This window comes from Thamnophis elegans, chromosome 5 (assembly GCF_009769535.1).
Source record: "Thamnophis elegans isolate rThaEle1 chromosome 5, rThaEle1.pri, whole genome shotgun sequence".
In the NCBI taxonomy this organism is placed as follows: Eukaryota; Metazoa; Chordata; class Lepidosauria; order Squamata; family Colubridae; genus Thamnophis; species Thamnophis elegans.
Window position 1 is genome coordinate 62878792 of NC_045545.1, and position 27810 is coordinate 62906601.

Below are 27810 nucleotides of genomic sequence, written 5' to 3' on the forward strand. Positions count from 1 at the left end.
AAAGAGGGAAGGAGGTAGGAAGAAAAGGGGAAGAGAGGGAAAGAGCAGAAAGACAAAGAGGATGAAGTTGATAGGCAAGAGGAAGGGGGAAGGAAGGAAAAAAGAAAAAGAGGGAGAGAGGAAAGAAGAAAAGATGGAACTAGAAAGGAAAGAAGGGAGGGAGGGAGGAAAGGGGAATATTTTGTTTATTTGATTCCTATTCAAGAGAATTACTTTATATATAGTCAATATAGGCACAGAGTTAAATTTTTTTAACATTTTCTAATGGTGGTGTGCCTCGTGATTTTTTTCATGAAAAAAGTGTGCCTTTGCACAAAAAAGGTTGAAAAACACTGCTCTAGGAAACCAAAGAATAGAAGAAGACTGCAAGGCAATAGTCCCTGGAGGGTATCAGAACTGGGAGTCAAGAGATTTGTCATACTTGCTCCTGTTGCAACTGGAACCTAAGGACACTAAGTTCACACTTCCTTTGCTAACCACCCTTGGAAATTGACTTTTAACTGCTTAAAGGAAGTTGAACATCTTCAAACTGACAAGGCTGGAGACACTGGCTGAGTTCCTTCAATCCTCACAAGGTTTTGGCCAAACAGATTAAGGGCTCTATAAACATTGGAATTGAGTATTAAGGCTGGAAATTAATTCTAAAGACTGTGTTATTGTGGAGGAAAAGTATTTTCATATTGGAGACATAACAGAAGATATAACAAGATAAGCAACTTATAAGGGCATTCAGAGACCTTTTTCGAGGAATTGCATCAGGATCTTGAATCATTGATATCGGTCTTGTCTGTTTTTAGGAACAGTCATTTCCTGAGATGAAGCAGTTATAAAAAAAGGATTTGCAATAAAACCTGATAAGATGAATAATTTGTTATTAGATATACAAAAAATAGATGAATTTTAAAAATTAATAAAGAAAAAAAATCAATAACAGAGAGGAATTGGAATACTATCTTAATATTATATTGACTAAAGAGGCTTTTTAAGTTTTGAAGAAATTTGAGATAAAGATCATTTGGCTGGATTAAGAAGCAAGTTTGTTTATGCAAAACAGCAAGTTTGTTTATACAATAGAAATGAACAGAGTTGATTTATTTGATCAGGATTAAAATGAGACATGTTCTTTTCGGACTTGCTGACATCTAGACTGGAAAAATATTATGTATTGGATTTATTTACAGTTCATGGTGTTTTAAGCCTTTGTCTCTACATCAACTTCATATATCTTCCTCTAACACATCTACATTGTTTTAGTATCAAATTGTCTTTGCACTTAAAGAAATCTTTGTGACTTTGTTCTCTTTAAAGGAGATATTTCTCTTTGTGTCATGTTAAATTTCAACCTTTTGTTTATATTAGGGCTGTTATGGCGAACCTAGGACACACATGCCACAGGTGGCATGCAAACCATATCTGCCGGCACATGCCAGCCAGCTGATTTTTGACCTTCCGGAGGGCCGGGGCAGGCCATTTTTGCCCTCCCCAGGCTTCAGGAAAGCCTCTGGAGCTGGGGACGCCAACCCCCTCCTTGTGCAAGGATGGGTGGGTCATGCACACATGGGCAGGGCACATTGCATGGTGTGTATGGACACATGTGCCCACAATTTTGGCATGCATTTGTAAAAAGGTTTGTCATCCCTGTACTAGGGTACTGGGACCACTTGATACCTTCTAAATGTGGATTTGTTTATTTGTTAAGAGTTGAGATATGGAATGATGAGCTTTGCATTTTTAAAATATTAATTTAGGAGTTTAGTCCAACTCCTTGGACTTCTTGCTGGCTCCTGGATTGCAGAAGATGCTAGAAATTATATTACCTATAGGTCAGATTTGAGTTAATGCTATATTTGCTAAGTAAGAGGAGATGACAAGATAATACAATTGTTAACATTTGATGTGAGAAGAATAGGAATGTTGCTTTCTTAGGATTTTTTCTTTTTATAATTTTTCCTTTCCACTTAAAAATAGTAATACCATTGTGTTTTCTTAAGGATTCTATTGGTCCACTTAGTCTGTATCACTTTTATTTATATTTATTGTTAGAATATAATTCTAACGGTTGGGTTGGCAATATATAAATCATGTAACAATGGTGTAACTGTTTCTTTAAATCATGCTGTAAATGTGATTGGTTGCTGTTTTCCTCAATCGCCCATAAGAGGGAGCCAGAATGCCTGTTAGCTCTTTCTTTGTTCGGATGCTGGGCTGATCTGATCTGAGTGCCGTGAGCTATTGTAAGTTTTGCAACTGTTAGCAAACCTTGATTACTGGACTGATTATATGAATACTGGTCTATGTTAGCAGGATTATCCCTTAACTGAAAGACATTGATGACTGACTGAATTATCCCTGTATGACTTGGACTGTTTGATGGACTCTGATACCTCTATTTCCACGAAAGTAAAAGCCTATTTAAACTGCAGTGTCTCTGTATGCTGGTTTGTGTGTTCTCCAACACAACTCTCGCAACGCTTAGCTGAACGTACTCGCTCTCCCAATGGGGAGCTTACTTAACACTGGTTATGGGCCCAGAGTGTACCAGACATAGCTAAAGGAGAATTGGTGTTGATACGCAATACCGCATACAGACAGCTGTTTATTTAGTGATTGCACTATCCTGGAGAAGATGGCGAGCGACCCATCAACAAGCCTATCAATGATAACCCGGTTGGATGGAACAAATTATATTTCCTGGTTTATGAAATGCAGTCTACTCCTGCGTAGGGAAGATTTATGGGATGCTGTTCAGAATCCACTGGATGTAACTGCTTGGAATCCAAATAACAATGAACATTGCCAAGAAAATAGCAGATTTACAGCAATGCAACGAACGGGCGTTGTGTATTATTGGTCTAACACTGAATGGCCAACAGTTAGTACACATTCATGGAGAGAATTCTGCTGCAAGATGTTGGGAGAATTTGAAGAGGATTTATGTGCGTGACACTGTAGGTGCACACATATATGGTACATGCAAACTGTTTAGGGCACATCTTCTGAAAGGTAGAGATATGTTAGCTGATTTAACCTTTATGAAAGGGGTTTTTCAGGAGCTACATGTAAATATTTAAATATTTAAATTGCAATGTTTGCAATCAGGAGAAGAGCAAAGTTACTCCCGCAAACAGACTGAATGGTTTTAAAACAAAGGAACTTCTGGAGGTTGTTTTTGCTGATATAATAGGACCTAAGAAACCCAGTTTGGGAGGTGCCTGTTATGTTTTGAATATCATGGATCATTATTCATGATACGGTTTCTGTTATTTAATGAAAAACAAAACAGAAACATTTCAGCATTTCTTTACTTGGCTGAGGTTTGCGAAGAGAAAGATGAAAGCCAAGGTTATCACTGTAGTTACTGATAATGGGACTGAGTTTACAAACTATAAATTCCAAACGATGTTAAGATCAGCTGGTATTGAGCATAAACGTTCTGCTCCTTATAGGCCATAACATAACTCGTTTGTAGAACGAAGGGAGCAAACATTACAGGCCATGGCTCGCACTATGATAGCTGATTCAGGTTTGCCAGAAACACTGTGGGGTGAAGCTATGATCTGTAGTAACCATGTTTTTAATAATGTGATGAATACGACAATCGGTGAATTACCATTCACTAGATGGCATGGCAGAAAACCAGATTTAAGTTATCTACATACATTCGAAGCCCCAGCATGGGTGCATATACCATCACACGTAAGACTGAAAAGGCAACGTAGAGCTCTACAGTTATTTTTCGTAGGTTACAAGGCCAATCATAGATCGTTTAGATTTTGGGAGAAGGGCACAACTAAGGTTCACTGTAGCTCTAGTGCTAAGTTTATAGAACACATGGGGTGGAATAAATTAGAACCAACTGATGATGTAATTATCGACTCCCAGGTCCCTAGTGATGAAATAGTAAACGGGAGCAGTTGAAACAGGAGTCCACTGGTGAGTCCTGAGTTGCCTAGACATTCAACCCATGTAACACGGCCACCTGACAGATATCAAGCTACTATAGCATGTCAAGTAGATAAAGTTCCCACTACTTATCATAAATTAACCCTATATCCTAAGGAGGAGCAGATAGTTTGGAAAACAGCAATGAAAAAAGAACTGAAATCCTTACAAAAGTTCAGGTTACCCCCAGGTAAACATGCCATAGGATGTAAATGGATCTACAAGATTAAAACAAGTGTAGATGGCACTGTTACCCCTAAAACCAGATTAGTTGCACAAAGGTTTGCTCAGTCAGCCAATGACTATGATGAGATATTTGCACCTAGTCTAAAGGCTACAACATTATGTGCATCATTGGTTTGGGCAGCTAGGCATGGATATGTAGTGAATCATTTAGATGTTGAGACGGCATATCTCCATGCACTGTTGCAACATACTTTATATTTAAAGAAGTCTTTAGGGTTAAACACTGGTAATAGCACTGATTGCTGGAAATTAAGAGTGTCTTTATAGCTAAAAGCAATCAGGACGTGAATGGAATCAATGTATAGTGAAAGAGTTAACTAAGATGGGTTTAAATCTGGCATTGCTGATCCATGTTTGTTTAAGAAAGAAAGTGATGGTGTGATTTCATTGTTGCTATTGTTCACTGGTGACATAGCATTAATCACTAAAACTGAGCAAGAAGCTATGAGATTATTACACTGTTGAAAACGGAATTAAGTATAAAACATCTCGGTGAGATTAGGCATTATCTTGATTTACAAATAGATAAAACTAGGGGAGGATACAAAATCTCACAAACCGAGAAGATTAACCAGCTACTCAGAATGTTCAGGATGGAACTGTGTAAACCAGCTAAAACTCCAATGTGTCTGGAATTTAGCCATGATGATGTAAAAAGCCCTGTGTTTGATAAGGGTATTTATCAGTCACTAATTGATAGCTTATCATAGCTGAGTAATTGGTCAAGGCCCGACATAGCATATAGTGTAAATTAATTAGCCAGGTTTAATTCTGAACCTACTGAAAGGCACTGGCAAGCTGCTAAGAGGGTATTAAGATATCTTAAGCAAACAATGCATTATGCATTGTATTTAGAACCTAGAGATGATTTGAGCTTGACTGCATATGCTGATGCAAGTTTTGCTTCAGATGTGTCTACAGGGAAATCAACATCAGGGTTTGTTGTATTCCTGGGAAAGGCACTAATTGGATGGCTGTCCATTAGACAAAAACATTTAAGTCTATCGACTATGGAGGCTGAATTCTCATGTCTGTCATTAGCATGTAGAGATTTGATGTGCTATAAACAACTGCTAATTGATATGGGGATTGACATACAAGACCCTCTTCTTGTTTATGAAGACAATCAAGCAGAAATTCAGATGGCATCCAATCTTGCTGTAAAAACTAGGTCAAAACATACTGATATAAGATATCTGAATGTACGGCAAAGTGTGAATAGTAAATTAGTTTCACTGGAGTATTGTATGTCTGAGGATAACATTGCAGATCATTTTACTAAGGCCCAAAGTAATATAAAGCATAAATGTTGTTGCGAGGAATACGGATTAAGATTGTAAGATTTATATATTGTCCTACCCAAAGGGGAGGATGTTAGGAATATAATTCTAACTGTTAGTTCGGCAATATATAAATCATGTAACAATGGTGTAACTGTTTCTTTAAATCATGCTGTAAATGTGATTGGTTGCTGTTTTCCTCAATCGCCCATAAGAGGGAGCCAGAACGACTGTTATCTCTCTGTTTGTTGGATGCTGGTCTGATCTGATCTGAGTGCTGTGAGCTATTGTAAGTTTTGCAACTGTTAGCAAACCTTGATTACTGGACTGATTATATGAATACTGGACTATGTTATTTGGATTATCCCTTAACTGAGAGACATTGATGACTGACTGAATTATCTGTGTATGACTTGGACTGTTTGATGGACTCTGGTACCTCTATTTCCACGAAAGTAAAAACCTATTTAAACTGCAGTGTTTCTGTATGCTGGTTTGTGTATTCTCCAACACAACTCTTACAACGCTTAGCTGAACGTACTCGTTCTCCCAATGGGGAGCTTACCTAACACTTATGATCTGCTTTTTGTTCAGAAGCATAAGGTACTCTACAGAGTGCTCCCTCCATCTCTTTACCTCTACAACAGTGGTTCTCAACCTGTGGGTCAGGATCCCTTTGGGGGTCGAACGACCCTTTCACAGGGGTCACCTAAGACCTTCGGAAAACACATATTTTCGAAGGTCTTAGGAACCGTGACACCAATTTTATGGTTGAGGGTCACCACAACATGAGGAACTGTATTAAAGGGTCGCAGCATTGGGAAGGTTGAGAACCACTGCTCTACAACAACGTGATGTAGCTTGGGCAGAGAAAATAACTGACTGAAAATCACCCATTGCCTGTCCATGGCTGAGGATGGACGTGAATCTGGATTCCTCTTGTACAAGACAATCATATTAACTATTGTACCATGGTGACTACTTACCCACTTATTGTAAATGTAGTGTTGTGAGGGAATAGACACGCAGGAGCCATGGATGCAAGACAGATCTTTATTATGACAGAGATGACAGCGATTCGAACTTTCCCTGAACGGCCAGGGTATTTATACTAGCACTCAGACCAACTGTCAAAATGACCAGCCAATCAGGCCGCAGCTGGTATTTGCATATTCAATATTCAACACTCCTTCCCCCCAGTTCTAAAGACCAAATGACCAGCCAATCAGGCCGCAGCTGGTATTTGCATATTCAATATTCAGCACTCCTTCCCCCCAGTTCTAAATACTATTTGCATATTCAAACCTTCTCCTTCCCCCCAGTTCTGCGCATGCGTCGATGTTGCTGAATTGTTGGTGAGTCCTACGTAGCGAAAATTGCGAACCAGGATAGGAATCAGGTCCTTTGGGGTCTTTGCGGCGGGGAGGGCTCTCGTTGTGCTTAAGGGAGGCTCTCGTTGGTTTTAGAGACTCGGACGGCTCTCGCTGAGTCGAGAGGCAAGCGGTGGCTGCGTAGAGAGAGCTTCAGTCGTCCTGGGCTCCTCGAGTGCTCTTTTGGAAGAAACGGCGCAGAACTAGGCTTTGGAGAGGCTAGCGGCGGAGCTGTAGACGGAGGCAAAGCGTAGAGGCGTGCGAGCGGCTTTATAGTTAGGTCTGATAGTGTAACGAGGAGTGGCCAGAGGAGTAGGACAGCCTGGTGTATAAAGTGAGTGTGCTAGCGAAACGGCCGTGTTGGAGAGGCTGGCTGTGCGGTTGTTAGCGGGGATCGGTCGAACGGCTGCTACCAGAGGGCAGACTTCAGAGGCGCTAAAAGCGGTTACTGGTGGAAACTTCGGTTACTGATGAAAACTTCGGCTCTTCAATTTTATGCAGGCTGAGCCCCTTCAAATTTAGACAGGCTGAGAGAGCGTAGCCGGTGCATGCTAGGTGGCAGCTTGGAGAACGAGGCGGTTGTTGAACGCGGCGGTTGGAACGAGGCGGTTGGTTGAACGTTGGTTCCTTGGGCCTCTCGACAGCCATGTAATGCTGAGAGTGCGGTTTAGCCGTCGCGGTCCATAGCTCGTCCCTGAGTAGCGGCGGCGGCTCCAGTCGAGGTTAAGCGTAGAAAGCCCGTCCCTCGGATGGATGGAGGCCGCGCCTGATTGCTTACTCAGGTTGGCTTAAACTTGGGCGGCTCTGACAGGCCCTCAATGGAGGAAAGAAAAGAAACTTTTTTTCCTGCGTTCACGTTGGCTGATGTTGTTCCCTCGCTTCTGTCTTAGGCTCTGCGGGAATCGCAAATCCCATCCTCGTCGCCAGTATTGTAAATGTAGTGTTGTGAGGGAATAGACACGCAGGAGCCATGGATGCAAGACAGATCTTTATTATGACAGAGATGACAGCGATTCGAACTTTCCCTGAACGGCCAGGGTATTTATACTAGCACTCAGACCAACTGTCAAAATGACCAGCCAATCAGGCCGCAGCTGGTATTTGCATATTCAATATTCAACACCACTGACTTATTGTATATTCCACCTTTCCATTGTGGGATGTTCAAGGTGGCTTAAGAGGAAAAGTAAAATGATACAACATCTCGTGACGAAACTAGATCAGGGGTGTAGTAGAATAACAGCCTTCCTGATCTCCATTTTCACTGGCTGAGTGCTCAGGCCATCACAGGCACTCCTGACACAAGTGACGTTGAGTTGGCCATGACCCTCCCAGCCTCCCAAGGTCAAATACAACCCTAATGTGGCCCTCAATTAAATTGAGTTTGACACTCCTATATTAGGCTGTTAATAACACTTTTTTTTAGACTAAAAGGCAGCTTGTAAGCTAAAACAAACCAGGAGGAAATAGTTGTCAGTTGGACAGAGTACAAATTGGGAAAACAAAAATGATCAGAATGAGATTATGTAAAAAGTGGTAGCCTTGTGACAATCATTCTGTTTAAGCACTTAGAAAGAGTTCTTTGTTGTAGTTCTAAAGATTTACTATTTGCATTCTATCCATCTTTTTCTTTTCCATCTTTTAGAAAAATATTTCTAAAGTTTAAATTGTTTACAATCAAGTTGTTTTCTGAGAACATGAGAACTAGTAGCCGTAGAGAAGTATGAATAAGAAAGAAGATAATCTCAGTATAAGAAATTTAATATTAGAGAGTTCAGTACTTATTTGGAGAAATAAGCCAAGGAAATCTCTGGTTTCAGAGAATAGATTAGACTAAAAGAAGAAAGGAAGTAATGGGGGGGGGAACCCTCCACATTATTACTAAGAAAAGTGCATGGGTGTAGTTTGTGTAATCACCAGGGATTGTCTGACTTATGGTACAATATATTCTTTTTCCTTATTTAAGACTAGCTGATAACCCGGCATTGCCCAGGTATTTATTTATAGGGGGGAAATGTCTAGACCAAACGTAATTTCTAATGTTTGATTTTCCCCCTTACCAGAGGGAGCCCCCTTGTGGAGTACTGTGAAGCCATTACCATGGCAACTCTACTGCGACGTGGAAGTGTACAGTGCAGTGCAGTACAGTAAAAGCCATTTTACGGCAGTACAATAGAAATCATTTTAAAGCACAACAGGCTGTATCTTAACAGAACACACACCCCAAGGGGTGTTAGGGGTGTTTTACCCCCACAGTATTTTTTTGCAGAGCAAGTCATTTATATACCAAGTTTGGTTGAAATTGCTTGAGGCGTTTCAGAGTTATGCTTGAACACACACACAGACACACAAAACATGCTAACTCACATAAGGGAAGTCTGGGTCTGGACTAAATAAGCCATGTTCTCCACTATATAGTTGCTTTTTGGTTTTTGGGTTTTTTTTTGGTGTAGGCAAATGCAATGTTTTAATCTATTGCAATTGTGGAGAAAGATTATTAGAAACTCATTTTACATCTTTTGGGAATAAATTGGAATTGCTGGATTGCATTACATTTAAATTGCTAATAAAGGCCAATTACTTTGGACTCCATGAATGTGCCTGAAGACTTCAGATACATTCATATAGGACAGTGTTCCCAACCTTTTTTGGGCCAGGCCCCACCTAAGCATCTCTAAAATCCTGATTCACCCCCCTTCCCCGGTGACTTGTAATTCTTGCTTTACTCAGAAAGTGAACTCTACTCATGCGGAAAAAGCCTAAAAGGCCATTAACTTGGTTTAAACAAGGTTCAAATTGCCCCCATTAAAAATGAAATTGCCCCCCTATGGGGCCTGGGCACCACTGATATGGTGTTTTTTTTAAAGCAATACAAAAATGCTTCGCCACTGCCTTATTCTAGTTTATATTAATGTTTTGAATCTAACCTATAGCCCTGTAATTCCTTGATATATCCCATCCAAGTATCATGAGTTAACTTCTAAACTCAGAAAATTAAACAAATGTTGCCATATGTGGAGGCAGATTATTAGTACTTCTCATTTAAGAAGCATTTAAATATACTTCCTCACATTTCTATTCTGGTCTCCTTCACAAAAAGACATATAATTAATGTTTTCATGGCACAGATGAGAAACTGACATTGAAAGGATACTATAACATGAAATGAAACACTTGATTTTGACTTAATTTCTTGTGTGAATATAATTATTGTGCATCGAAACCATAGTTTACAGCTTAGACTACTCTGTGAAACCAGCCAATTCAAGAAAACTCAAATAACTACAGGAGAGCACATGTCAATCCTGTCAGATATTTGCCATCTAACTTCAGGTAGCCTCTTCATTCTGTCTGACAAAACTGTGCAGAGACACAGCTATCATTCAATTATTAAGAAAGAAAAAAATTCCATGTAACACAACAAAAGCACAACTGTTTTCTTTGGTTGTTATGTCAACATGTTAAAAGTTTACAGTCAACTGTTCTTAGCAGGCTTCAAAGCTTACTCTATTGCAGAAGAAACAGTCACTGATCAGACTATTGAGTAACAGAATTCTTTACCATAAATGGACATCCTTTAGCATTATAGATGAGTCAAATTCTTAAGAAGTACTGCACTAGACCAAGTAAGTTGACACTATTACTATGTAATAGTATTGCAATTAGGATCTTTCCTGAAAGGCATAATAGCAATAGCATGTAGACTTATATATTGATTCACAGAGCTTTACAGCTCTCTCTAAGCAGTTTACAGAGTCAGCATATTGCCCCCTACAATCTGGGTCCTCATTTTAGCTATCTCGAAAGGATGGAAGACTGAGTCAACCCTGAGCCGGTCAGGATCGAACTGCTTGGCAGTCGGCAGAGTTAGCCTGCAATGCTGATGGTCCCTTTTATGGCTTATTCAATAAATTATGGTTAAAACAATCCATGGTTTAACAAAATGTGTGAACACATGGTCAAAATTTATATAGCAGGCTAAATTATATTTGCTTGCTTAGCTATTATTGCTTGCTTAGCTATTGTGACTTGTAAGCCAAACTTAGCACAATATACAAAGTTAGATATTTGCACTTAGTCTTATTTCTGTATAAAAATGTGAGTCTCATGATATTAGACTTAGTATTATTTATGCATTGTAAAACAAAGTGGAGGGTTAGAAAACTATAAAATGTAAATGATCCCAATGCATTATAAATATAGGGGCTGGAATTAAGTGCAAAATGCAATTTACACTTTCATTTCCCTTTTTTATTTTAAAAACAGCATGGCACATTACTATCTTTGTAGGCTATTTCCACTTTCCCAGTTCCTAATATTCTCTTTTCTCTTACATAAAAATATAGTTGTGTCAGCTCAAATCAAGTTGTCAGTCAGACTGAGTGTTAATAATTAAAGTGCTAGAAATAATAACCTTAAGGCATTTTGTTAAAAAACAGGAGACATTTTTAATGTTATGCAGAACCAGGATTTTACCAAAAACCCTAGAGAAGAGCACCTGAGGCCATTAAAATTTTATTAGACTGTTTTATATCTTAAAAAATAATCTATTAATTTTTTTATTAATTAATGAAATTAATTTTCATGACTGTGAAAATCTCATCTAGAATAGTGTAAGTAGTTTGGGTTCTACTAAAAAACTATACAGTATATATTTCATTTGAACATAAATAAATTCTCAAAATAAGTTTGGCCTTGGAATCAGGTTCTTTGGGTTATAGGGCAGAATGCTGCTTATTTTCTCCTTTGATAGAATAATCTTCTCAATAATCTTTTTTATTTGTAAGTTACTGCAGTTAGCAATTAAATAGCTAAATGTGCCTCTGACCCTATGCCAATATTTTAGTCATGGTTTATTGATGAAGCCATAGTAGCCTAGATCACACAGATTAAGCAAACTACAGTTTACAACTACAATAAAACCTCACATTACAGGTTAGCAAAAAACAAACTATGTTGCCTCTTCCAACTCAACCAATGACTTTAGGACATACTCTAGTACCCTTCCCCAACCTGACATCCTCCAACTGTGTTGGGAGCACAAGTCCCACAAATCTCAAGCACCAGGAAGGAAGTGAAATGCACAGACTCTGATGGTCACCCCAGAAATGGAGTGTTTGTAACATTCTTCTCTTTCAAGAATGCTAGTAATAAACAGCCTTCCCAACTCTATTGAGTTATCTTTATATATCAAGAAGGACTCCAGCGATGAATTTGCATTCTTTGTTCAATAGAGGCATGACATCCAACAGTATTAAATACGTAGCAAACGGCACCCTACTATTACTTCATTGGACTGCGAATTGTTGCCAATTTCTGCAGTGAGATATTGCACTGGGGGGGGGGGGCAGGAAATACTGTAACTAGAGTAAGTTTGCGGTTCAGGCACCCTCTATTACATAAGAGTCACCGGGGTCACCGGGCTTTTGCTGCAGAGGGTCAATATTTTTTTTTTTTAAATAAAACAGTGAGCCTGATCAGGCACACAGCAAAATACTCTTTTTATGGGGCGGGGAAGCGAAAATCTAACAGTAGCTGAACACCACCACCACCCCCCAATTAAAAAAAAACTTACTGGGCGGGTAAACGTGCGAAAGTCGCGCAAATTGGCTGGGCGCTTTCAAATGGGGATTTCCTAAATCGGGCAAAAGGAGCAGAAGATTGGCGGCGCTCTTTTTACACGGATCGTTCGCAGCTAAGATTGATCCCGGACGACGGGACCGTTTAATAGAGCTGGCAAAAGGACGGACCCTTACCTGGCTAAGCTGGCGTTGGTCGCTCCGACGTCCTGTTTCTGGGCACCCGAGCTGTCGTGGCACAGAACTCTGCAGAGCGTTGTTTTGTTCTCTCTGGGAGAAGGCGGGTCCCCGAGCAGCGCCCACAGCCAGCCCAAAGAGGCTCGAAAGGGAGGGCCGTGTTGGGTTGGGGTTGACCCTTTTCTTTTTTGCACTCAATACCACAAACGGGCTGATGTCATCCCAAGGGCCTCCGGTGTTTCCTGAAGGAACAATCGGAGCGGGCTGGCAAGCAAGGAGGCGGCGCTTTCTGCTTCAAGACGTATCTTCAGAATGCACCTCTTTTACCTAAAAGGAAGTTTCCAGTGGTAGCCGCGCTTGTCGGAGAAGCTGAAAAGGGGTGGGGAACCTGTGGCTTTCTTGAGTTGCTAAATTACAACTCCTTGCTGCTCTGGGTAGCACAGTAACTAGGTAGGCTAATCTAGTGAAGAAAAGGACCAGGGGAAACATGATAGCAGTGTTCCAATATTTGATGGGTTGCTACAGAGAGGAGGGGGGTCAAGCTATTTTCCAAAGTACCTGAAGACCAGACAAGGAATAATGGCTGGAAATCTAGGAGAGATTCAACCTAGAAATAAGGAGAAATTTTCTGACAGAACAATCAACCAATGGAACAGAAGTTGTCTTCGGAAGTTGTGAAAGCTTCATCACTGGAGGCTTTCAAGAAGTGCCTACCTATGTCTCTGTCCTAATGTTTCTTTTTATTCGTATCCATTTCATGTATCAAAAATCATGCTTATACATATGTTGTCTAATACATGCTTGACGAAATTATTAAATAAAAAGAGATTGGACCGCCGTTTGTCAGAAATGGTATAGGGCAGTGGTGGGTTTCAAAATATTTTAGAACCTCTTCTGTAGGTATGGCCTGCTTTGTGGGAGTGGCTTGCTGGTCATGTGACTGGGTGGATGTGGCCAACTTGTAAAATGTGGTGAAACTCACTTAACAACGCTCTTGCTTAGCAACCAAAATGTTGGCTCAGAAAGTCTGGCATTTGAAGCACGCAAGTCTTAAAGCTGTCAAGATACAAGACCCTTGCACCCCTAACACTTTAGCAAAAAAAAACCCAGGGGTGTTCAAACTTGAGAGCTTTAAGACTTGTGGACGTCAACTCCCAGAATTCCTCCTCTCGCTCTTCATCTTGATGATGTGCGGGCGGGCAGGGGAAGGGAGCTGGAACCGGTTCTAAACGGCACTGTGGATTTGTGGAACCTCTTCTAAAGAAGAGGTTAGAACTGGCAGGAACCCACCTCTGGTGTAGGGTCTCCTGCTTGGGCGGGGGTTGGACTAGATGGCCTACAAGGTTCCTTCCAACTCTGTTAATCTGTTAAGCAGCTCTTGCTGAAAACCTGTTAACATCTGGAAAGCCCCAAATCCCCCAACCCAGTTTTTAAGCAACCCAGGGACCTTAGTGCTTTTGAAGACTGTTTTACGAACTTTGGACTTCAACTCCCAGAATTCTCCATCAGCTTTCATTAATGGGTTGTGGAAGTTTTTGGAGCTGAAGTACAACATTTACAGTGACTTTCACCATGTACTTCACAACCAAAGTGTAGGCAGTCATATTTCAACAGTCATATTTCTGTAATAAATACAAAATGAGGGATTGGAAATCTAGTTTATTTCATTGCATCTTCTAAATTTTATCATTTTCATTTTTTTTGTTATCCCCTATTGCTAAAATATATAGTGAAATGTTATCTTTATAACTTACTGTACACAGTTAATTACATCTTCAATTATGGATTTTAGATACACCTTAATAATTATATTATTGCTGTTTTTTTAAAAGGAAGCATGAAGAATTGATTCAAGTGTTTAAGATGTTATTAGTTGATGAAGTAACATTTTCCTCCCACAGAGTAACAGCTATAAAACACATGGTCATTCTAAGTTTGAATAAGAGCCCAGGATGCAGATGCCTCCTGCTGTTAAATTGCAATACTACACACAGTTCTTGAACATTTAAGTACACAAAAAAATCATTTCTTCTAAAATCAGAGACCAAAGTATTGTATATTATGGAGGAAACATACGGATCAGATTTTAAACCAATTATTTTGAAGAAATTCCAAATTAAAATGGCAATATACAGCCTTTTTCTAACCAAGGAGTGGGGTTTCATTAGAATAAATGACTTATTGGCAGTGGTAGGTTAATAAAAAATAGCAGATGGCAAAATAAGTAAAATCCAGAGCACTGGCATTTTGACAGAGGCAAAATGAAAGTTAGGGTTTTTCCTCTTAACACTGTTCAAGATCTCTGTTCTTCAAGTGGTACTCCTCAGCTTTAAGCATTGCTTTCTGACAATGACTTCTAGGTACTTACACTTCTGAATTTTCACATGTGAGATTGCATGTGGTGATGCAGAAAATCTTTTAATATTTTTTGTTAGAAAGATCTGAATGCCTGATCTGTATTGATTTATGGTCTGAATTAGAATCTCCTTTAAGATTCCTTACTTCTGTCCCCAGCCGAGCACTATGTCACAAATTCTTTTGGCCTGTGAAGCAGTGACTGCATAGTATAAATACTTAAAGTTTTATTCCAAGGCACAATAAGAAAATAACATAATCACATAATGTGAGTCAGTAATCCTAACAGTATTTAAAAGGAATATTGTTAAATATAAAGTGTTACATGATATATAGGAAAGATGAACAAGTGAAAGAATGTATAATAAAATGGGTTAAACATTTTGGTTACAATATACAAAGAGAACAATAGGAAACTATGTGGTTAAAAAGACTGAAATTGACATTATGTTATAACCTGAAGGTTTATAAAATGATGCATCATTAGTATATGTCACCAGATAAATTGTTTAGAATGCATAAAGTTACCTCAAATTTATTTTGGAAATATGAACAAGGACATTTTATTATGCTTGATGGACATGCAAAAAAGCCAGAAAACTTTGGGTACAAATACATATACCAGTGCAGAAGATCTTAAAGATTAATATGCAGTTTTCTTTTTTGATAAGCAGCTGGGGAAAAAAGTCATGGAACTTTGTTTTTATAAATGATAATTGCAGCAATATTATTACATGCATAGCAGCATTGCCCAGTAAATGGCCATTATAGACGAACGGCTGGTGGAATTGATGGAATTTGCAGTGGTAGTTAATTGACTTCCTCAATTACAGAAAAGACAATATGTGTGTTTATTGCTTACTTGAAACCCCTTCTAGACTTTTGCATGAAAAGAGGAAAAAATGAATTTATCACTTACAGTTTTGATTATTAAAAAAATAGATAATAGAAAAAAGTGTTTGTTTTTATAACCATAGAATAAGAGGTAATTTTGTATTTGTACTTATAATTGCTATAAAAAATAGGAAAATACTTTTTATTTTTTCTTTCTTTCTGAACTACTGGATTTTTATTTGCTCTCTTTCTCTTTTAATTTTTAATCAAAATTCTTAAAAAAGTTATAAAAAAGGAATACGAAGAATAAATCATGTCCCAAGAGAGCAAATCAAAGAATATCCAGAATTTAAAAGTGTTCAGGAATACAAAGAAATATATTCTATATTTTCTGTCTGCCAGAGAACTCCAGGGAGATGACTGGAGATAAACCTCTTCAAAGCTAACAAACATGCAGGACTCTCCCAGTTAAACCAAAATCGAATTTCATTCCATGGGCATTTGACTAGCTTATAGAGGCTCCAAACTATAATTCAATACACCTGTTTTTAATGGTCCAATCTCATTGGATTTTTTCCAAGGACAAGAAGGACACGTCTATTTTATTTTGGAATGCTTCGCCCTTTTGCCAAGAATGAGACCATCAAAGCTAAGGAGCCTTTGTTCATACCATAAGACATTGTTTTTCAACCTTTTTTGTGCAAAGGCACACTTTTTTCATGAAAAAAATCACGAGGCACACCACCATTAGAAAATGTTAAAAAAATTTAACTCTGTGCCTATATTGACTATATATAAAGTGTTTTTCCCACGGCACACCTTACACCAGTGGTCCCCAACCTTTTTATCGCCGCGGACCAGTCAGCCTTTGATAATTTTACCGTGGCCCGCTGAGCGCGCGCAGGGGTGGGGGGGGCGTTGTTCCCTCTCTTCCCTGGAGCCTTTGCGCACGGCCCAGGAGCTTTTGCGCTGCAGCGAACATCAGAAGCCCAAAGCAGCATATATAAGTCTAATAAATAAATATTGTGCCATTTTTTCCTGCAACAACAGTGAGATTGGTTCATCTGAGAGCAAATGACCAAAATTACCCAGTGGACTTTTAGGTAAGGGACACCATTGACGGGGGGGGGGGGGGAATGTTTGATTTAAAAAAATTGTTTCACTTAACAAATGTGGCAAGAAAAATTGTAAAATGGGGCAAAACTCAATCAATTTCTCACTTAACAACATACATTTTGGGCTCAATTGTGGTCGTGCATTGAGGACTACCTGCACTTACCTTCAGTGTTACTTCATTCTACTGTAGCATTAAATTTCATATAGAACAAGCTTGTTCTTTCAGAATTGTGGAATTGTTATATAACTGTCTACCTTTAGAAAAGTTTCTCTTGAGTTAAACTCAGCTCCTATAATTTTATTGATGTGTCGTAATTTTCTTAGCAGTAGTATGAAAATTGTCATTGTTGCTTTTGGACAATTTTTAATATTTTACTATTAAATATACAGTACTGAGATTCCCAGGTGGGTTCCCCTCCAATTATTAGCCAGGTTCAACCCTGCTCATCTTTTTGAGAGCAGGCAAAAACAGCCAGGTTACATCCCTACAAATTGAAAGCTCTCTCTCTCTCTCTCCCCTCCCTTCCTGTCTCTCTGTCACTCTGTGTGTATGTGTGTGTGTGTCTATCTCTCACTCACTCACTTAATCACACACTCTGTGTGTGTCTGTCTCTCCCTCCCTCTCTATCACTCTATCCCTCTCCCCTCCCTTCCTCTCTCTGTCACTCTGTGTGTATATGTATGTGTGTGTGTCTATCTGTTTCTCACTCACTCACTCACTCACTCTGTGTGTGCATCTCTCTCTGTGTCTCTGTCTGTCTGTTTTTCTGTCTGTCTCTCCCTCCTTCCCAACCTGCAGATGGGCTCCGGACCAGTGGAGCCTCTTCCTTCTTTTTAACCAGGTGATCTTTATTAAGGCATAAAAATGAACCTTAATTAGAGGCTTAACAAAAGAAGCTGGAAAGAGATAATGAGATAATGGAGCCAAGAAGCTGAAACCTGGAACTGGAGAAAAACCTTTTCTATCCCCTTACCAGCCCATTCGGGAAGACGATCCCTCCCCCTGTGGATGGGTTCTAGACCAGCGGAGCCTCCCTGGACATCACAGCAGCAGCAGCCCCAAGTGTGCCGATCTCGGCGTTTTTCACATCGGGGCGTGCTGCAAGAGGGAGTGAGTGAAGATCGGGGATTCAGTAGAAAGGAAAGCAACTTCAGAGCTACGGCTGGCGTTGGGCCGGCAAAGGCTTCCCACTGACCTCCCCCCCCCCCTCCGAGTTCCTGACAGATCGAATTATTTCAGCAACAGCTTCCCCCACCATGGCGCCCAGCCTCCCCCTCGTACGTCACCTCCGCTCCGTTCTCCAGCAAGCCTCATGGGGTTTTTTGCCTTTAGGAATAAGAATGTTTAAAAGGTTTTTTTTTTTTAATTTGAAAAAAAGATGATGCAGGTTCTGAAAGAGTGAATCTCCGTCACACTGCTATGCTTTTTCTTCCTCCAAATAATGGTCACTGCTTATTGTAGCGAGTCAGCCTCCTAACTTCAGTCCAGGCTCTGCAACTACCTTCTCTCCCCACCCCCCCAAACCCACAGAAACAGGAGGGAATCGGTCATTATCATTAGCACTCTCTCCCACGCCTGGCCTCCCCTTCGGAGGTAAGGGGCGGGGAAGAGCAGATCTCCCGGGGACACAAATATTCCCCAAGTGCCACCACCCGCTTCTCGTAGCTCCCCCCACAAAAAACAGGAGAGGAGCAAAAAACAGGAGAGGAGTGAAATAATGCTACGCTTTGGAAACGTGGATCTCCAATGCCAGGGCCATGCCAGGAGCTTCGGGGGTTCCCTCCAGGCTACCTGCACAGCCAGCAGCCGCATCCACAGGCTCCGTGGAGAAAGGCAGGCCATGGGAAAGGGGAGCAAGTGCGCTCCCTGGCTCCCCGCTCCAATCTTGCCCGCCCAGTTCCCAGACCCTCTCTTTGAAAGAGTTCTCCAGCAGCCTCTGGCGAGGTGTTTTCCCCGCCCCACTCGGGCGCAAAGCAAATAAAGCAAATAAAATATAAAATGCTGGTTTACCTTTCTCTGCTGCTTCTCTCCCTGGCTGGAGCCAAGAGGAGATCCCTGTCCTAGTCTTCCTGCTGCCCTCGTGGCATGGGCAAAACGGACGGTACTTTGTCCCTTCTGTCTCCCCGTTGCTCAGAAAAGCAACTCCGGGAAGGTCCTTTGGTGGCAGCCCCCGGCCGCTGCAGCGATCATGGCCCCCGGCCGCTGCGCGGCCCGGTGCCAGGTACTCCACGGCCCGGCACCGGTCCGCGGACCGGGGGTTGGGGACCACTGGTCTATGGGGTCAAAATGGGTCAGACACGACTCCGCAACTAACAACAGCCAAGTGGTGTATGTTTATTTTTCAGATGCACATCTACTGACACACAGTCCTGTATGTTTCCTCATGGAGATCTTTAAAACACTCAGGTTTTGGTGTTGGAGAGGTTTTCTTTTTGTGTTTTCTCTTCTCTTGCAGACTTACCAGAGATGCTGTCCATTTAAAATGAGGCTGAACAACAAAATGCTGAATAGACTACCAATAGACTACTCTGCTTGGGCAGAGATGGAGGCAACTGTAGCTGGAAGATTTCCAGCTGAGGATCCCTGAGGTGTGAATGAGTCTAGACCAGTGTTTCTCTACCATGGCAACTTGAAGATATATGGACCTCAACTCTCAGAAGTGGTGGCCTGAGATTAGCTGGCAGAGAAACAAGCCAATTGGGCTCTGCTGAATAAACTGTTTTAGTCAGATGAGAACTACAGAAGGGAGCCCAAATATAGGCTTTTCAATAGGAGGCCTTAAGGATATCTAATTTGGAGAGGGGGAGACCGCAATATTATTGTAGGCAGTGGAAGTGCATTTCTTTTTTATTTCTTTTTTCTCCTCCATTCCTGGAAGCAAGGAAATTTTTAAAAAACTGTTCAAACATAGCAAATTCAGCAAAGGCTTTAAGGATACTTTAAGCGTTTGTCTACGCTGTGAAATTCTGAAAGAAAAACTAAGAAAAAAAGAGTTTTAACAGAGGCAGCTTTAAACATTTAAAAGAACATTTGGGGTTTCTATCTCCATGGAAACTGTATTACAGAGCAGCACTTAGGAATGAAAGCAAATGGGAGTAATTTATAGTAGCATACAGGAAGTAACAGGTCAGAATGAATAGTGCTACAGTAGGAGAAGCCAAGTGCAGAAAATGTAAAAAATGCTCAGAAAGGCTGCCACTGGGGGGGGGGGGGGGAACGACACACAAGTCATTTGCTAAAGCAAAGCACCAAACAGTTATTTTAAAAGAGTGCAGCAGTGCATGCCATGGATGACAAAACTGATGCTGAAAGGGCAATGGGGCTAGCTATTAGCTGACCTGGAAATCTATACCATACAAAGTAAAATGAAACCAGCAAAACAGCTCATAACAGAAATAAATGGCAAAACCATATCAATGCAATTGTGTATTAGTTCTGCTGAAACTGGTTAAACACCATGTGAATTTAAGCAGCAATTTCACAGATGATAAACTACAGAGACCTACCGATAACTTATAGTATACTGGAAGAAAGATCACTTGTATTCGAGTGATACTAGCACAGTAGCATAAAATATAAAAATCAAGTAAATATATTAGACATGTATCTATGGAGATTCTCAGTCATCCAGGTCATGGTTGTCTCAAAGGTGCTTTTCCAAGAGGCAGCTGGACTTTCTGGTTTTTCTTTGAAGATGTTTCACTTCTCATCCAAGAGGTTTCTTCAACTCTAACTGGATAGTGGGGAATGAAGGATTTAAACTCCTTGCAGACAGCTGGTCATTTGCATTCTTGTAGCGCAAGGGTGTCAAACTCTATCTCATTGAGGGCTGCATCAGGGTTGTGTTTGACAACAGGTGTGGCCAGCTTGACATCACTTGTGTTGGGGGGGCCCTGTGGTGGCCCAAGCGCTTTGCCAGTGAAAATGGAGGGCTGCGTGTGGCCCTTCCGAGTTCGTTTTTGCTGGCAGAGGCACCGCGAGCCGGTCCTTCGCCGTTTCCAGGGAGGCCCCATGGGCCAGATCTAAGTAACCTGCCAGCCGGATCTGGCTCGTGGGCCTTGAGTTTGACACCCCTGTTTTAGCAGGTTGTTAAGATCACCTGAAGGTTTATCTGTGTTATCAGGGTCTTCAAAGAAAAACCGGGAAGTCCATTTGTCTCTTGAAAAAGCACCTTTGGGACATGTTAGACTTATGGTATATTGTGAAGACAAATGAATCAGACTCTGAGGAAGGTGACACTGGATTAGAAGGCTGATAAGGATCTTTACCTATTAACAGATTATATTAAAAAGCACAAGCTTCTGTGAACTGAAGACTTTTGAATTTTTACCACCATAGATTAATGTGGCTTTCCTACAATAGCATCACAGAAACCATTGAGGGTAGGTTGAAAAGGATATTGTTTGATGTTGAGTCTGTGTTCACAGATAGCACCCCCACACCTAACATCTATATTTAAATAAAAGATAAGGCAATATTATATGAAAATGCTAGACCCAAGTTTTCACGAAGTATGTCCACCCTCCATAAGCCATACGGAAAAAGGTAGAGCCTGAGTTGGATGGAAGCCAGAGTCCCCCCCCCTCAAGAAACTAATTACATCACAGGCTGCTTGATTTTAAAAGAATGAAACTGCCAGATTGAATGGCAATTTTAAAGTTATCATTAATTTACTATTAAAGGCTAAGCAATAGCCCCTTGCCTAGAATCAAAGATATTTCTCATCTCCGTTTCAAAGCTGAAGAGCCAGTGCTGTCCGAAGATGTCTCCATGGTCATGTGGCCAGCCGAAGGCACATGGAACGCTGTTACCCACCAAGGTGGTCCCTATTTTCCTACTTGCATTTTAAGTGCTTTCGAACTTCTGGGTTGGCAGAAGCTGGGACAAATAATGGGAGCTCACTCTGTTATGCGGCACTAGGATTTGAACCACCGAACTACCAACCTTTCTGATCAATAAGCTCAGCATCTTAGCCACTGAGCCACTGCATAAATATTCACAGACGATTGCATTGTTAAAACAGCAGCTGTTTCAATGTAGGTTTGGCATTAATTCCTTGGTGCTTCCAACACAAAATAGAACTCAACACATTGTGCTATCATGCATATGTCTGTATAGGTAAATATTCTTAAAAATGGAGATTAGATGGAGATTTCTTTGGCATGTATTATCTCATAGATTCTTAGAATTTTCCTATTGCAGCTGAAATTATTAAAGAAAAAATAGTGAGACCAAACACTTCCCAGAATGACTGAAGTACAGTACAATCAGGGCCGTGATAAAATTACCCTAAGCAAAGATTGTTTTTGTGGGCTATTGTACTATCCAACATGAATACTTGAAAACTACACATTGGACAGATGTGTAGATAAATAAATATTAAGGCTCTAGCATTATATTTTTGTTTGGTTGGTGGGAATTTTCTGTGTCAGTTGACAATATGTTCAAAGGATGACATCAATGTTCATCCCACCTCTGGTTCATAGCTGAAATGACCTGTTTTTCCCTGATTATTAATAAAAATCCAACAGGATGAGTTATCAAAAGCACAATATGTTTAATTGTAGTGGATACATATTCAAAATGGCCACTGAATTAAAAGCTTGCATACTTTCTATGTGCATACCATAATGCATGCAACACCAAATAAAAAGCCCGCAACATTGTTCTTATGTTCTTATATAACAGCTTAATTTTAGAATAGTATTCAAAACAAGTGGAACAATTGTCTCATGCAGAAAAACTAATTTCTCCATTGGACAAATTATTAGCAAGGGGAATGTTAGTGAACAATCATAAAATTCAAAGTAAGAACTGCACAGTTTATAGCAGTTTATAGCTCCATGTAACATTTGGAGACAACATAATAGCTGAAAAAAACAAAGTTATACAAAGAAAATTTAACACTTTCAATTCTACTAATTGAAGGTAATTTTTGGGTTACCTGCCTGCCCTGAAGTAGAGAAACACATAGCTGTTGCTCCACAGTGGTCAGTTTGTATAAAAGCCATATCAATGCTTATATTTGTAAATATAACAGGGAACAGTATAGTGTACTGGCCTCCTCTGTATTGCTGTAGGAAGTTTCTAACATAATTATAAAAATTAATGTTTTCTATAAATGATAGCAGGTAATTCAAAATAAGACACTTTTTAGATCATTTTTTTTATTCTGACATAAAGCCTGAAATGCTAAGAACTACATCAACCACAGGATGGCGCTAACAAGATTAAAAGAATTTAAATAAACATGTTAATTAACCTGAAAATTACACTGTTGAGACACACGTTCTCATTCTTTTAACTTTCCAGAGTAGCAAGTTTGTCTAAATTATTGATGAAACTTTATGGTGAGGCTTATTGTTAGTAAAGCATCATCATTTTACTACAACATCTAAAGTGCTAAAGCATCTTAAGTTCACAAGGTAAGTTAAAGTCAGAAAGAGAGCTGTGTGGATTATGTCAACTTTAAAATAAGGTAGTCTTTCTCCTAGCAAAGATAGTATATGATAGCAACAGGACTAGAGCAGATCTTCTCGAATCATATTTTTCTCTGGTTTTTTATCTAAAGAGGAGCTTTAGATTTCTTTATATATGACTCAGATCTTATCAAGATTTAGGAGGATCTTGGCAAGTTGGAAAAAATAAATAGAAACCAGAAAGTTTAATTTCAACAGGAAAAATGCAACTCTACATTTGGGCAGAAAAAACAATAAAATCATAAATACAGAGGAGACTGTACCGGGTAACAGTACATGTGAAATGGATTCAGATAAATTTGGTGGCTCAAAAGCTGAATTTGAGTCAACAGCATAATATAAGTAATACAACTACAGTGTAAACAGCAAGAAAAGCACTTATTTCTCTCTGTTCTGAATTGGTCGAATTTTCTGAGTAAGACATTTGACAATGGAGAATGGAGCATGTCCAATAGGGAATATCCAAGATGAAAAATGGTTTGGAAAGAAAATCACCTGAAAAAGTTGAAGACACTGTTATCTGAGGAAGATGTGGCAGATATATTCTGATATATTCTGACAAGAAAAAAAGTTATTTATAAGAAAATAGATTTTGATTGGAAATCAGAAAAATTCCTAATCAAGAGTTCCTCACCAATGGACTAGTCTCTAGACCAGGGCAGTCCGTGGCCGGATGCATTATGCACAGGCCATCCCCACTCTGGCTCTGCAAAAAAAAATCATGATATATCACTTGACGCGATTGAGTTTGACACCCATGAACTAGACCATCTTGGAAGTAGTAGATTCTTCTTCACTGGAATGTATCAACAGAAGCTGGATAATAGTACCTGCCCAGAGTTATATGTTTGAGATGGGTAGCCATATAAAATGAATGAATGAATGAATGAATGAATGAATGAATGAATGAATGAATGAATCTGCTGGAAATGTTGTAATAGCAGATCCCTTCATTGAATAGTGTTTTGAACTAGGAGATCTTCCTTCTTATTCTTCCATTCTATATTGTCCTTTATAATCCATGTTCATTTTAAACACTGCATAGAATTATTGATCTATACCCATGATGGCGAACCAATGCACACGTGCCATAGGGGGCATGGGGAGCCATATGTGCCAGCATGTGAGCAATCAGCTCCAGCGCACATGCATGTGCCAGCCAGTTGATTTTCAGACTTTCGGAGGGGCAGGGGAGGCCGTTTTCACCCCCCCCCCCAAGCTTCAGGAAAGCCTGGGGAGGGTGAAAAACGGGCCCAACAGGCAACCAGGAGTTGGAAACAATCCGGAGGCTTTCCTGGAGACTGGCGAGGGTGAAAACGGCCTCCCAGCCCCCTGGAGGAAATACCAAGTTTAGCTTAGAAGCAAATCGTGCGGCATGCATGAGGGGGGGAAATGGAGAGGGGGTTGTGCATGCATGCACATGTGGGGGCGCACTTTGTATTATGGGTGTCGGCACGCATGTGCGCTATTGCGTGCACGCCCTCACATTTTTGGCACCCAACAATCAAGGTTAACCATCCTTGATCTATACTATTCTGAATAAATAACATGTAACTTGGCTAATTCTGTGTGGTGTTCTAAGTCAGTGGAAAAGGCCTTTTTTCAATTCAGACCTTCCTTGTCTCCATTTAATTCGCTTAATTTACAGGGGCTCAATCTTGAGACTCCAAGACTGCTTCTACCTCTGAAAACTTTATTTGTGAGATGTTCAAAAGCTATCACCAAATTGTGTATTTCTGTCTAAAATAAAGAGAAATTATTACTTCAGAATTGGGAAGCGATTGTATTAACTATACTTAAATTTAATGAACTTGAAATGTAATTTACATTTGGATTCACTACTACTTTTCTGAATGTGGTACCAAGATTGTTATTAGTCAGGTGTGGCTAAATCTCAAATTGGATATTTGTGTGTTTATTAGAAATAACCCTATCTTGAGTATTCCATCTAAGCCTTAAAGTAGTGCTTCTTGAAGTGTGATCCAAGGATCCCAGAAGTTCTCCCAAGACCCTCTTAGGAGTCTGTCGAATCAAATGTGCCAGCTATTAAGTATATTTGCAAAAAGTTAAATCAATGTCACTCTTCTCATTATTATTTTTGTACTATTCCTATTCTATTTATTCTCTTAGTTTATTAGAAATGTGCATTTTAAAATGACCAATATATTTCTGTTAATTTCAAATGAGTTTAATATGCTTATTTTGTATGATTCAATAAATATGTACTCCACAAATAAATTTTAATTTTTAATATGGTAAATATTAGTGATCATAATGCACACAACACTCTTTCGGAGTTCTCCATAGCTTTTAAAAGTGGTAAGGGTAGTGAGAGCAAAATGTTTAAGAAACACTGCCTTAAGGTATGCAAAAAGTGCTTACCTGCTGCTGGGGAAATTGTTCAAACAAGCTTATTGAAAGCAATAGTAAATTACAATAATTTGTTTCTCGTGTCGGCAGCACGACTGGGTTATAATAACACGTCTCTCTTAATTCCGACAGCCTAGGAATCTGCGCTCCAGGAAGACAAGGCATCCTTGGAACACCAATCTTCCTCCCTGGGACACCCACTCAATGAAGTCCCTTCGAACTACGTTTCCCATGATCCTTTAGCGGAACTCTGCGCTCGCGCCATAGTTACTCCGGGGAGGGGGAATTGGGAAGATGGCGGACGGGCCGTCGCGCTCTCCCGCGGGCTGGGGGCGGTCAGTGCGCTCCTAGCATTTAGACGGACCGGGAGGCTCGGCTGTCATTGCCGCCATCGCCAACATGTCTGAGCCGGGCCACTTGGGGATAAAGCGGGCCGAATCGGCGAGGCTGCGCCGGGCGGAACAGCTGAAGCGCTGGAAAGGCTCCTTGACCGAACTGGAGCCGGTGACTCCCGCCCGGAGCCGGCACCGAGGTGGGGGCCGTGTGCGCTTCGAGGACGGCGCCGTCTTTCTGGCTGCCTGCTCCAGCGGAGACACCGAGGAGGTGAAGCGCCTGCTGGCCCGCGGAGCCCGCCTTAACACGGCCAACGTAGACGGGCTGACGGCGCTACATCAGGTACCCCCCAGGGCGGAGCACCTGCACACCAACATCTCGGCGGCCCCAAATCTGCCGGGGATGGAGAGGGGCTAGAGCGCAGCTGTAGGGCGTGTGGTCGCTTCTCGCCCCTCTTCGCCATCCCGGAATCTCCGTCCAGAGCGACGGATGAGAGCGTTGCCCAGTCATTCGCTTGTAATTGGGATGCCCTTCGGACGGGTTGCAAACAAGTCCTCTACTGCTGGGGCGTAGCTGTTGCCCACAGCACATGTGGAGAGCTTGGGCTGGGACGGCTGGCGTTGGATCATGGGCTGTAAGATTAGAGCTTGAGTTCGTGGAGGGTGGTTTCTCAGATAAGCGGAGACGGTTAATTCAGTGGAATGAACCTGTTGGTTTTCCTTCGGTTTGCCTTTCTCCCTTTCCTTCGCCCCCCCCCCCTTCCCAAGGCTCCTTTCTGTATGTCCTGGAATTGACCATTCACCAATATACTTATTTTATTTATTTATTTAGTTTGTCACTCATGTACAAGATAACAGGAATAAGAATAAACATGAATAAGAACACAGAAAATGGGTATAAATAAATGAGACCAGTAAGACAGGGACATTAGGCATGCTGGTGTGCTTATGCATGCCCCTGCATAATACTGTTGCATATATGTTGTATAATACGATACTGTTGTAGCGCTTCCTTCCTTGGGAAGATTGATGGGACTCTCCATAGTCACCAGATTGCGCTTCTGCCCAGCCAGTGTTTCCTTTCTTAGATGACATGAAAAGTCATCTATGTGAACTGGACAGCCCAGCTCAGACTTATGCCTGTGAACAGTTAGACTAAATAAGATTATTAGTCACATTGTAATGGCAATGCAGCAGATGTTAGACATAAATACATTTGTTATTTATTTTTGTTTGTTATGTTTTACTTGAACTTAATGTAAAAAAAAACACCTTTGCCATATAAACAAAGGTACTCTTCCTGTGGCTATGTTGGATAAATTAAGCCCTATAATATGACCCAAACAGTTTCTTGTTTGTCAGTTCTTTCTGTTAACCAGGGTTATTGTGGTTTTGTTATGTAGAAAACATTTGCTACCCAAATAATTATTCTTATTTTTACTGAAACACACACTGCATGGTTTTTTAAATTACTAATACACATTTTATATTCTGTACTCTTGAATCTGGGAGTGGGGGAAGATAACATATTTTTGATTAAACTAAAGTTATTCTGTCTCTGCTTTTCATCATCAAAAGAATGAAAAATAGAGGGAGGATATTGTTTTCTTTTTGAGTTTTATTTGTTTAGAAATGAGAAAGATCAGGTTAGTTTGGTAAGTGTGGTCTAACTTTCAGGATAAAGTGCTTTAAATGGATACTTTTTGATATCAAACTATCCTGATCTGTG

The 27810-nt window shown here is 40.5% G+C and overlaps 2 protein-coding genes across 2 annotated transcripts in view; one reads left to right on the forward strand and one right to left on the reverse strand.

Moving 5' to 3' along the window:
* Positions 1-12741, reverse strand: part of CSRP1 (cysteine and glycine rich protein 1) — a 36597-nt gene extending 23856 nt beyond the window's left edge. The window contains exon 1 of the mRNA XM_032218155.1: positions 12595-12741. The gene's annotated coding sequence lies outside the window, so the exon portion shown is untranslated. The remainder of the gene's footprint in view (positions 1-12594) is intronic.
* A 13294-nt stretch (positions 12742-26035) lies between these two features.
* Positions 26036-27810, forward strand: part of PPP1R12B (protein phosphatase 1 regulatory subunit 12B) — a 121966-nt gene continuing 120191 nt past the window's right edge. The window contains 1 exon segment of the mRNA XM_032217511.1: positions 26036-26424. Coding sequence (XP_032073402.1) covers positions 26149-26424 — 276 coding nt within the window. The 5' untranslated portion in view covers positions 26036-26148.